The following is a 13,075-nucleotide window of genomic DNA, read 5'->3' on the forward strand; positions in this document are numbered from 1 at the left end:
CGTAACTTGACTTCAGGTTACACTGAGTTAAAGACAATTTTGAAAGCTCCGTAATGCAACGACGAGAATAAAATCACGTATAATATTTAATTTTATGAAATAATGGCAATCTAGACAACGATTAAATTAGAAGGAAAAGTATACAGCGAAAAAGATGTGCCACCTGAAAAAGAGCTCAATTATATTTGCCTTGTTTTGTACCGGAGTATAAAGTTCGCTGCAATGTCTGTAATCAATAGGCGGAGCCTAATTGGATCAATGCAAGCACTAGGCTGAGAAATTTCATGTGTTATGTTAAGCTTCAGAGCTCGTTTTTGAACTCAGATATCTGTCGACATTCGCCAAGTGCAGGCTCCCGAGTGTGGCTGTAGCTACACAGATTCTTCAAACCGAGAAAAAGCTTGCTAAATTGAATATATTCTTTAAACAAGAACTACAACACTCTAACGTGCACATAAACATCTTTTATTGGATATCGAGATTTATCGATTTTATCCAATAGAGGTTGATAAATTATTATCTTTATTGAGGATCAAAAGTGACCAATTGCCACCAATCCATCCTGCATACGAATTTACGGCGTCATTGACACTTCAACAGTCCAGGCAATATTCATATACAGCGATGAAACTGACAAAGTATTCAACATGGGACTTCCTGTTGCAGCTCATCATGCTAGAGTGCGCGACAGGAGTTATAGTTTCTCGCCACTTCTCAAAGGTAAAATTTTCTCAAGTTCATTTTAGTAAACCCTAAATTTTGTAATATCATTCCAAACTTTCTGACATTGTACTCACAGTTATCACTTTCGGTTACTTAGCTGACGTTTTTCAGGTTTGGCTTCGGTGATTTATTTTACATTGTCTTTGCGTAACTATACAGTGAATTTTATTTACTAATTTAGACATTGTTGAAGATATTCAGCAATCGTTATCTGCATTCAGGAATTTTTCAAGACAAAATGATAATCGACGGATAAATTTTCAAGTTTCACCAGAAGTCAATAATTAAAGCAGTACGTGCGTCTTTCGTTGGAGCGAAAAATGAGCATCTTCAGGGACATTTTCATGAATGGAACAAGAAATGTTTCATTCAATTAGAAAGCCCACGATAAGTTGATTTTTTTGCGGGAAACTTGTTTGTTGTTTTTGTTCAGACATCTAGAACTTTATTTCGCTGAGAATTTATAAATGATTTTTTTTATCGGGCTATATCAAACAAAAAACATTTCAAACCATTAATTATATACTATAGCAAGTTTGATTGTCTGTGTTGCGAGTTGACGCTGATATTCCCTTTAGCGCCTGGAGTAAGCAGCAGGCTCGATATTTAATTACGGCGCGTCAAGGATTATAATTAATTATCAACGCTTTGTCCACAATTCGTCGAAAGTCCTCATTTATTAAAAAAAATTATTTATTTATTTTTTTTATTAAAAAAATTGTAGCTCGAATCACAATCTCACATTATAGGATTCAACGAATTATCGGTAAAAATTATTCGTTGTTCAAAATTAATTTAGTCACTAACTTAAAGAGGCCATGTTATCGAACCACCATCAAACTTAGTCAACCAAGTTTAGACTTGAATCATCTCATTACTTTGAATCAGCTGATCCAATTTAATCAATTAGTAATTAAATATTTGAAGGGTGTTTTTATTTTCAATAGTTACAAAAAATGTAACTACAAAAAAAAATAGAAAGCAAAAGTTATTAAATGACTGAGTTAATTGTCGTCAGCTATGCAGTTATTCAATAGAAAAGATTTGAGAATATTTTCTTACAGAAGTAAGACATTTTATATTTACAAACCAACAATAAAATTTCTTCTCAAAAATATTCCAATATTAGTTTATTGTTAATACACGCAGTCGGGTCAATATATAGGGCGCTGATTTGGTTAAATTTGTTTAGACTCAAATCGCAGTGCCAGAGATTTGAGAAAGTCCAGTTCCATCTCGAATATCGAATCCCGATAATCTAGTTCCTCTAGTCAAGTCGTCTTCTCTGTAATTATTTTCATACATAAGAACTGAAAAACGTTTCGTCCAAATCCCCATTTTTCACAGACCTTCATTTATCTATAGTTTTGAAATTTGGAATTCATGTGTCGAAATAAAAATGTTTCTTCAAAGTTTTAAATCCGTTTAGTTTCAATATATCTATTTTCGATGTGTTTACCCATTCCGTAAATAAATATAAAATTTCAGGCTCAGGTAATATCTTTAAAAGATGTATTTGTGGATACCAACTGCAACTACAGGATTTCCGTGGCCGGGCATCAAATACACATTCAAATAAACATACCTATGCGATAACGTGAACAATGCGAATAAAAAATTAATAATTATAATGACATATAACCACGTTTTCATTCATTAGTAATGATTGAGTACTTACTATTCACCAGATACGCGGCAGTTTCGTAGAGCCTCTCCACTGTGACCTGACCACGCCCCAAGTTCCCGCCTCGACCAAATTCCTTGGCCCACGCCGTGCTTGCGGTCTCATGTGCCAGAACACTGCGGACTGTCGCTTCTTCTGCCTCCTTGAAAGTGAGTAACTCCTTTAGTTATTTCGTACATATATTATCGTTCTAATTTATCGCGTCGTACATACTGATATTTTTTTCTACACGACAAGAGCGATGATTATAATTACATCCGTACAACTCTCACAATTCAGTTAAACACATTTGATAGTGTAAATTAAGCTTTATTTTATCATTTATATATTATTGCTATGTATTACATCCAACAAAAGGTTTAAAAGTAAAATAAATATAATATTATTGAAATTAACAGATTGCTTAAATGATATACATTTTCAAAGTTATTTATCTATTAAGCCTAAATGAAATTTGGTAATTCATTTTTATTCAATTGTTAGGGCCGGTATCAACGGATAGCTTTCGAATAAACCGTGCCTATATAGTCCTCTCTCTATCGGATTTTGTCAGTAATGATTCACGGGAAAGAGAATAAGAAAACTGGGAAGCTGCTTTCCTTTAAAAATCTACCGGGAAGCTACGACATATTCTCAATTATAATAAAACTGTGTAACATAAAAACTCGTCTTGTAGTGGGAGGAATATGCTACACTAATACTGTTTCCGAGCATTTGTCGGCGGGCCTTACGACATCAGAACCATATAGTACTTTACAGAGGATTTGACTGATACATCACTGTTAAGCTACGACAATTACGGCAATTAACATCAATTTAGTCCTACAAAGTGAGTATCCTTCTATATGGAAGCCGCACCCTTGACAAGTACATAGCTATTTTCGAAGAAAGGAGTCTAGTTTTTTTTATCTCGATCCAACTTGGAAGAGCACATGCAGTAGCTCAAAAATGGAACGCTGAGTGCTTCAAGCGTCGTCAATTATATTGTTGGCCAGCTACATTACGAAACGAGGACCTTCTGAATTATTCCATGATATAACTTTATTTCTTTAACCTATCTCTTGCGGACTATTCAAAGCTCTCAGGCACAACCGTTATCAAAGTAAGGAATAATCGAAATAGCGCTCATCCAGAATCTTTGTTATCTTTAGTTCTCGGAAAACACGGTTTCTGAAAAGAAACCATACACATGCGGTATTTATTTTGACAAAGTATTAATTTGTCTACAACATTCATGATTATTGACATTCAACTTTATACAGTGAATATTTGTACGCAAAATCAATGAGAATCTTCTAACATGACAGTAAAAATACGGCTTACCATTTTTTTCCTGTTCCTCTCCTTTCTTTTCACCGCAGCCCACAAATGAAGAATGAACTAGACTCGCTAATTTACTAAAGGTTCAGCAAGACACACGGACCTAAGTTTCTAATCTAGCAAAATGTTGCGTTCATGCCACAGAGGATCGCTAAGACCTCGCGAACTGAGATTCTAATCTAGCGAAAATATTGCATTCACAACACAATCGATTTACATACTGCTCCGAAATCAAGTCACAACCAATCTTCCATGCACAGATAGATTTCCTTTCACATAATACATATATTCCAGCGGTTCATTAACGACAGTCTTAGTTTTCTACTACGCTAGCCGTAATTTGCGCGGCTTTGCGAAACGGGTATCGACGTTGATGCTCCTATCCCGACCTAACTCGTTATAGAACCTTAATGACTGGTGGTAATAACGCTTTTGTAGGTACTCCTTTGTTCAATCGGACTTGCTTGTACTTTGATAACGTAATGAGCCGGCAATTAGTTTTAATTTTTCTAAATTCATGGCGACAGTAAACTAATCTCTCGTGCTGCAGCCAACTTGTATATGACGCTGAATCGGTTACAGAATAGTTTTGATTGCTTGTTTGCTAACCGTTGCTCTCTCTTTCTCCACTTATTGAGAGTATCCTAGCGCTGCAAAAGATTGGCAGCGGCCATTTATACACTAACCTAATTGAAAATATTCTAATCAAATATACCATCCAAGCAAATCTAAGTAAAGCTTGATTCTAAATCTCGTCATAGGCCAGTTAATGTATATTCTCGAACCCGTTTTCGTTTTCTCGCCGTTCCCACTGACGGTTTTTTACACGTCATCTTGTCTTTCGAATTCCTGTTGTAGTATGAAGAGGTTCACAGAATAATTGTTAATGAGAAATTTTCCGTCTGCAGTGCATTGTTGGACCTCGAAATTTAGTTCGGTAAAATAAGCTGCGGTTCGTAGCATTTGGCGAGAAATGAAGCGGCAGTGAATTGGAAGTATTTGGTCATTTTTATGGAACAACTATAATAACCGCTTCAGCGATATTAGAGGGTAATTTAAGAATCTTAAAGTACTTATACGTCACAATTGCCGGCAATTGAAACTTTAATGTATTTATCCTCCTGATTTGATCCACCATCACGCCATTTTAAACGTGCTTCACTTACCTTGTTAACAGGCAAGGGTACCTGCTCTCTATTCAGCGCTTACGTTGCCGTACGATGGCAAGGTCATCCTCCGTCTCCATCAGGTACAGCATTCGACGCTTGTTACACCTCGTGGGGAGACCCACGTGACGTAGTGAAGACGACCTCTCCTTTCAATTACTCTTCTGTTTATCCTGGAGCCAGCGCTAGTTTTGTGCATGCAATCGATGGCTACGCCTGTGCAGAAACAAAAAATCGCTTTATAACGGAACTCGCTTCAAATAGCTCCTCACAGATTGACTTGGAACAGGTCACTCGCGTACAGACAGTGATCGTGGCCACCGCTAATGGAGATTACATTGAAGACGTGGATGTGTTCCTCGGCAACACGACTGACTTCACCCTTGGGCAGAAAATTGGACGAGTTGACGGCCTCGTGCCTTCTTGGTCAACGTATACCATCAACACCAACACCAGCGTAGCAGGACGGTACCTCACGTTCTTCATGGCACCGTATAGTTACCACGGCTACGCTGACATGCAAGTTATTCCGCTGCCTTGAGCTTGTGCTTTCACCACATGGAAATACCAATGTGAGCAGGAAAGTCGATAAGTCAGCCACGTATAAATTATAATTTTAACTGATAACAACTGATAAAGTTCGATTGTCGAGCAGTAACAGGCTGATGAATTTAGGTTGTCCTGTCTTAATTCCTAAAACTCACTTACAGACAAGAATTTCAAACTTTATATTCTCGTAGCCGGAGAAAGTTAGTTCTGTTAGAAAAAATTCAATGAAACTACTAACAACAATTTCTATTAATTCTCTCTCATAAAGAGAGATATAATGAAAAATTATTTACAATCCGTATGGACAGATATGAAATACAATCTGAAATTCTTTCCCTGAACGATTGCCCATAATTCGCGGCTTGAACTCGAGATGCTTGATTTTTTCTTTATGCTGATCCCGTCAAATCAACATGAGCAAACAAAAAGGGGTATTCAGTAGCTGGTGGTTAAATAAACTGTGATGGTTACTTCTTATTTACTAAGACTAACGTTAATCTAAATAAAATTGAATCTTGTTGCCAGGAGGCTATTATTCATAGTGTACCACCTACTATTTGTACTTTCTCAATGTGTTTGACTCTCTTGTACGAAGGTTTTGCACTTGCACACCCTTTCCATCTTACTCACAACCAAACTATTTACTTGAAATGCATGCTGAACATCGATTGGTCTGGAATACATGATCTCATTCAGCACTCATACAAGTCGAGGAATACTTCTTGATTAACTTCCATTTGTCGTTTGTTAGACTACGATCAAGCTGGCTCTTAGATTGACCCATATTTTATGCATTTTTTTTAGCTGTTATTACTTATTTCATTGTTCTGCTGTCTCCTTGCAAACATAATTTTTGCTTTAGTTCTACTCAACTTGTTATCCGAGTCGCTCATTTCATTTAAGCGACATTGCATCCCTTGTTCTATGGGTTATGCTCTTCCTAATTGGTTGTCTTTTATCGAGTTAACTACCAATGCTTGCCTGAAACAAGAGTTAATTCCTCCAAAAACACATTCTGTGTTTATCGTGTGATTAAAGCATTTTTCTAGTCATTACTTCTAGGTTTTTGCGGGCGACGATGAAGGTTGAACCTATACCTCAGCCCAGCAGTACTTCCTCAAGTAATGTTCTAATTTACCCCACTCTGGTAGTTTAGTTTTGTCCCATAATCACTCCGTTTTACATGGTTCATTTTGCTTAACAAGATAAGAGATCGGCGCTTCTTTTTTCATATTCTCGCAATTGACAGTAATTGCGAGTAAATGACAGTAATCACAAATTGACCAGTTTTAAACACTCGAGCCTACGCAGAGATCCACTTGATATTCACGGACATTTATTTACTTTATTTTACTACTGCCGCGTTTAAAGAGTTTCGTCACGTAGAAGCACGCTACATGTTTGGCCATCGAACTGCCGTTGGATCGACAGCCTTCATTAATCATTATCTGCACAGATTCTTTCTTACAACAAGTTTGGGTTTAACTCTTGCTGGGCTAAAATTTCAATGTATTTGTATTTCAATGTATTTTATTTTTTGTTTTGTATGTAGTCAAGTATTTCAATGTGCGTTATATATCCCATATATGATTAAAGTGCATAGGATAAAAATTGGATGTTCGTAGCCGTATCAATCGGGAAGTAATTTCAAATTATATACACTCTGACCAGAGAATGCATCATGGAAAATCGGAAGTGTGGAATATTCGACATGCGAACAAAATTTTATCGAGCCGTTGCAGTTCGTGAGTCCATGATCAGAACTTCTATAAGGAAATAATTCAACGTCTTTATTGAGTGTGTGCACACAAGCGTCCACGACATCGTGGTCGTGTCAATATTTAATCTTGAGATACATCAAAGTCCTGCCACGATGATAATATATATCGATGCCCATTTATATTGCAAAATAAATTCATTCAACCATACATACGACGAAATTCTCAACATCAAAATAAAAAATAATATGCGAATTAAATTTCCGTTGTCAGTATATACATTATCCACTTAAGGCAACAAAATTCCTCCAGTCGTTATAGACACTTTTTACTGAATAACTGGTAGGGGGTGGACCAGACGAACATAGGAAATGCTAGGATCATTTCCATGTCCCTATATAGTGAGTGCACCTCAGAAATTTATTTTCGCCTGTGTATAACTTGAACATGGTTTAAATTTAGTTTCTGGTGGTTGGCATGAATGGACCCATGCAAGTCGAGCATGTCCAGACATGCAACGCATACGAGCCAGGAATGAATCACATACACGAGAAGTTGAGCACATTGTATTTTTTGTATTGTGCCCGATGGAGTTTTGTGTTTTCACTGTTCAAGTAGAAAGATCCTAGAATTTTAACTGTCGAAAATTTGAGAATTTCGTTATTTTCGTTTGTGACAATGGTTTTTCCATAATGTCTTCAACAACATTGAATCAGAGAACAATAACCGATTTTAAAGCTGTGAAAATATTATCTATGTCAAATTTAATCCATCATCATTCATTCAATCACTTGTCATAAGTGTGATTGGTAATAAATTCCAGTAATCTAAGTCAATTGAATTATGTAATATTTCTTTGATAAATCAACAAATTTAAATACACAATATTCCGAATGTACTGCTGAGTTTCAGACATCCATGATTCTGAGGAACCTTAGCTGGCACAAGTCATAAATATTCACTAATTATTAGAGCATAAGATAGGTTAGAATTTATTGTAAGATAGGTTAGAAATAATAGAATTAGTATCATAATAGTATATAATAATAGCATTACTATCATAATAGTTAAATGTTTTATCACCTATACACCTTGTTCAACGTTAATCAAGCAATTCTCAATATAAAGCTAGGCAACGCTCACCATGAAGATAAACAAAACTAAACCCGGAGCTAAAAAACGACCAAGACGAAGCTAATTTATTTTTCTGTTCTGCCTTGCATGTTTAAAATAGTGCCAGAGGTCGATGGCGACCAAATGCCAACAGACTTAATAAAGTATTAAAGTTTCTAGCGGTCACAGTTCACGCTAGGCTTTTTGTTCACCACTGGAGTAAGTAAGGTATATTGGCTTCGAAGATTTCAATTACTGTAGGCCTTGGCATCTTATACTTTTATGTGATTTTTAGGAATTCAAAAACACTAATAAAATAGATTAATTCAGATATTTTATCTTTGTGTTCGTGAATGCGTATCCTGACTGCAGGTTTCATCGACAATGTTGAAAACAGCAAAATGTAAACACGAGAATAAAATTACATATGCTATTATTTTTTCTGAAACGAGGGCAATCGATACAGCGATTAAACTAAACTAAAATGAATACATTCAAAAAATGTTTTCCATAGTCGTCGTGCCACCTGAACGTGCCAAAGTCCACCAACCTGAACGTTATAATATTGATCTATTGTAATTATTCCGGAGTATGAAGTTCACTGCAATGTCTGGTATCATTTAGGCTGAGCTTAATTATATCAACGTTAACATTCAACTGAAAAACTACCTGTGCATTGTAAAGCATCAGCGCTCGTGTATGAACTTTAATATTCACTGGTTGGACTCATTTAAATCTGCTGCAATTGTTGCCACTATAAAATCTGCTGCCGACCGACACTAAAGACGACACGTGCAGGCCCCCAAGTGTTGCTCGAGCGACGAAGAATATTCAAGCCACCTCAGAAAGTTCCGCAAAAGTTCAACTTGAACATGACTTTTGTTTCTGGTGGTTGGCATGAAACTGAAGGACTGCGTTCACAGCGCTAGGGCAAGCGTGTTCAGACATGTAACGCATGCGAGGGATGTTTCACATCATGAACACGTAGCATTTTTAGCGCATTTTCTCATTTATGGAAAAAATGCTCTATTGTGCTTGCCATGTCCGTCCGTCCGTCTGTCCGTCTGTCTGTCTGTCTGTCCGTGACTTCACGTTTTCGTCGACGAGAAAATGCGCTCTGCTGTCACTCACTGCAGTGAGTACTGAGTTACATTTTTTTTATATTGTGTACGTTGTTCTTTAGAATTATTACTGTTCTTGTAGTAAGGTGCAGTTGTTATTGGGTGAAATTTGAAGCTCCGTTCCACATTTTTGCATTGGATTGCGGCAATGGTTTCTTCATAATATGTTCAATAATATTGAATCTGTATTAGAACGCAGAATTAGCTTGTGATCGGAGAATTTAATAAATTGATTTTTTCTCTGATCATTTAATAATCAAATTCAATGATCAGAGCATTTAGTAATTTAAATTTCCAGGGCTGATCAACTCTTCATAATACACTGGTTGATCGAAAGGCAGGTTTTAGAAAGTAATTTTAATTTATTAACGACGTTTAGAATGCAACAACATACATTTTCAAGTTATTGGAAGCATCGAGCAATTAAGTTTTAATGGAAATAATACATGATACATGTAAATAGGATACAATGCGAAATTTTGAAACCTGAAAATAAATCAGAAATAATTTCGAAGTTCAGAAACTCGGTAGTTTGAGTCCGATCCGTTGAGATCAGACTCTATTCGTGTTTAATATTGAACCATAGAGCAATAACTGATTTTGAAATTGAAGGAAATATATCTATTTCAAATGGAAACAAGCTCCGGTCATTCAATCAACCACTTAATGTCAAACATGTACTTGTATCATGCAGTATAGCTATGTCTATATATATAGGACTCTTCAAAGAAGCCTTAATTGATCGAAGTAAGCTTTACGCTTATACGTAAAACGTTTTTTGTTACGTTTATATTTCTTTTGGGGCGAGTTACCAAGATTCAGAAATGATGAAATTCTAATCAAACAATAGTTCAGGACCAAACCTTCTACTAAAACTTGTGCTTATGAAATGGGCTGCAATTTAAGTAGAACTTGGAGAGTGAGTTTAGTATGCAGAGTTATTTTCTATACACAGGGTGCTTTATACTGCAAATGCACGAGTCTCAATAGGTCTTCAAAAACTACTTAAATTCAAGAAATATAATAAAGCCAAGTAAAGTGCTAGAAAGCCGGCCTCCAGAAAATGCAATAAGTAGTAATCTAATTTCTCTCACTTGAAATTTATTTCCTGATGCTTGTCAGTTTTGATCTTGATGCCTGTTAAATGCAATAAGAAGTAAACTTTCACATTGAAAAGCTAAATTGTTCCGAAATGTTATGATGATAAAAGGCAGCATGATTGACCGAAAAACCTCAATTGATCTACGTACGGAACTTTGTCCTCTCATCATCAAATCTAAGAAAATAATTGGAATATTTCTCACTTCCTGAACCTGCCATTCAGTCTCTGCCACCACTCCAGCCTGATGAAATTGGGTAACAATTACTGACGAGTATAAATTTAGATGACCGTCAGGACCGCAATTCAAAATTTCAACGCTGGTAAAAACTTCTCCTGAAAATCTTTGTTCTGAATTACAAACCTAAATGATCGAATTCGATGCCAATGGATGAGAAGCAATCCTGATGAACGAACCGACCTAGTCATGCATATATCACTAACTGAAGTTGAGAAAGTTTTGATTAAGCGACCAGTCTCAGATTAATTTTGATCTAGCAAGTAACCCGGGTATTTCTTGTGATGGATAATCTTCTAAAACATTCTCAAGCTTCTGTTTAAAACCTTTAAATGATTAATTATCGATTTAGAAAATATTTATGTCAAAAATTCCAAAATTAGTATAATAATATACGGGTTATTTAGGTACACATCCAAAATCCTTGTTTTAGATCCGGTCGAGAGAAACCTTCAGGGCTTATTTCCTCGGGGTAACGAACAATTGTTTTTTTTCCTGCTCAAAAATTCCCTACCCCAAGTCCAGTGCATTGGTAGAAACAACAATTGGATTGACACACGGCACCTAGAAACAATTAATCTCGGTTTCAAAAATTGAAGGAATTTCTAATTTGATGCAAACTAATATTCAAAAATATTTCTGGCTAGTTATCATATAATATCAAAAAGACAGTTTAGGAAATACTAATCCACCGTTGTTAATGAGAAAATAATAAAAAAATTTGCTGCAGTTCTTCTGACTTCTGCATTACGTACCCATTTGCACACCTCAGTCTTGTCTATTATGATTACTCATCACAATTGGCAAATCGGCTATAGATTGAATTAACAATAATAAATTAACAACTGCCACAATTTTTTCATGCGAAGCAATGCTTATTTTTTTGCCACACTCTGGATTTAGCAGCTGCAAAGCCAGGGAAATTTTACATTTCAATTTAATCAAAATATTGTTTGGATATTTGTAAACCTTTCAAAGCACTCCATTATTTTTTTTATTCAGCATTTATCAAGAATTTCCTATGAGGCTAGGCTCTAAAAATTTCTATTCCGCAGAATATCAAGTAAAATACTTCAAGCTCAACGATTTCTTCAAGGGCGCCACATTTCTATACACGACATGGACAAGGGCGCCACAGTCTATACGGCGGTGTTCAACTTAATGTTAATATGCCAATATTGATCAAGACTATTACTTTGAACATGATTAATGCAGCCGCATTGAATAACGTTAGAGAATCGATCTGCAATATAATGCTATGTAATACTAATACCACGTAATGCAATTTGCCGCAAATGCTTAAAATATAAATTTCTCCTAGCATTTGTATTATTAAGTAAGAAGCCATGATTGCAAAGAGGACCTTTTTTTCTAAGAGACACTATCCATTATTTGGTATAATACATATAAATGTACATTCATGTATTGTCTGCTCTCATTTTATTGATTTATTTTGAGATCATGCAAAAATGCTGAATCCAAATTTACTGATCATTTGTAGGTATAATGTTCACGATTTGATAAAATATTGTGAGTAAACGGATATAACATGAATGATTCACTGAAATAATTCCTTTAACCCTTATATGCTCACCGACACGTGATATATTCAATTCTTCTCAATGTGATAGTCCTCTGGCTAAACTAGCGTTTGTGAGTAGCGTCTAGAATCTCCTTGATTTCTTAATGGGAATTCTAGTAATTTCTCTTGGTTTTCACTCACAGCTAACAAATTGCTAAGAAATTTCTATGGTAACAATTGGGCAAATGCCTTTCAATTCTAACCATCCTACCTAAAGCTTGAAATGTCCTCATCATTTATTCCCCAATTGTTTTGTGATTTGGGTTTTTACAAGTCCTTTTAAATTATCTATATGATCGAAAGAGAAAGAGATCATCGAAAGAGATCATATCATTTTGAGGATTTGTTAAGTTTAAGATGAACTTTGAATTGTTAAGGAATCTTTTTAAATACGGTCTGACATACGTACTTTTTTCAGAAATTGCTTTTCAGCTAGAGGGCAGGAGCTTCTTGGCTGAGTATATGAAATACTCTGTCACAGACTGTTATACTCGAATCACTTCTGAATCATAGTTTCCATGAAGAAGTGATCAAGTAACTGTGCATCAGTAGGTACACAAGTTTCACTACAATGAGCACCTGCGGCTGCCAACTCTTTTTTTGGTCCAGTGATTTGTCGTGGTCACTGCCCAGTTGTCAACCTATAAGGTCATATCAGTTGTCAACCCATCACATAGAAAAATAAAAGCATCAAAGCAGTTGTTGTAAAGTAAAACTCCTTCATGACTTCGTGTAATGCCGTTACAATGATAATATTTCATT

At 35.8% G+C, this 13,075-nt stretch overlaps 1 protein-coding gene across 1 annotated transcript; it reads left to right on the top strand.

The window, feature by feature from the left end:
- The first annotated feature begins 624 nt into the window (after positions 1-624).
- LOC125178593 lies at positions 625-5,674 on the top strand. Its single transcript, XM_047882756.1, has 3 exons — positions 625-720; positions 2,412-2,556; positions 4,905-5,674. The coding sequence occupies exons 1-3, from the start codon at positions 625-627 to the stop codon at positions 5,432-5,434; spliced, it is 771 nt and encodes a 256-aa protein (XP_047738712.1). The 3' UTR covers positions 5,435-5,674.
- The last annotated feature ends 7,401 nt before the right edge of the window (positions 5,675-13,075 follow it).

Source organism: Hyalella azteca, unplaced genomic scaffold (genome assembly GCF_000764305.2).
Source record: "Hyalella azteca isolate HAZT.00-mixed unplaced genomic scaffold, Hazt_2.0.2 contig1507, whole genome shotgun sequence".
Classification (NCBI taxonomy): domain Eukaryota; kingdom Metazoa; phylum Arthropoda; class Malacostraca; order Amphipoda; family Hyalellidae; genus Hyalella; species Hyalella azteca.

Coding starts and splice junctions, on each gene's coding strand:
- LOC125178593 (XM_047882756.1), top strand. CDS start 625: ATGAAACTGACAAAGTATTCAACATGGGACTTCCTGTTGCAGCTCATC. Junction 721..2,411: donor TTTCTCGCCACTTCTCAAAG/GTAAAATTTTCT, acceptor ACTATTCACCAG/ATACGCGGCAGTTTCGTAGA. Junction 2,557..4,904: donor CTTCTTCTGCCTCCTTGAAA/GTGAGTAACTCC, acceptor CCTTGTTAACAG/GCAAGGGTACCTGCTCTCTA.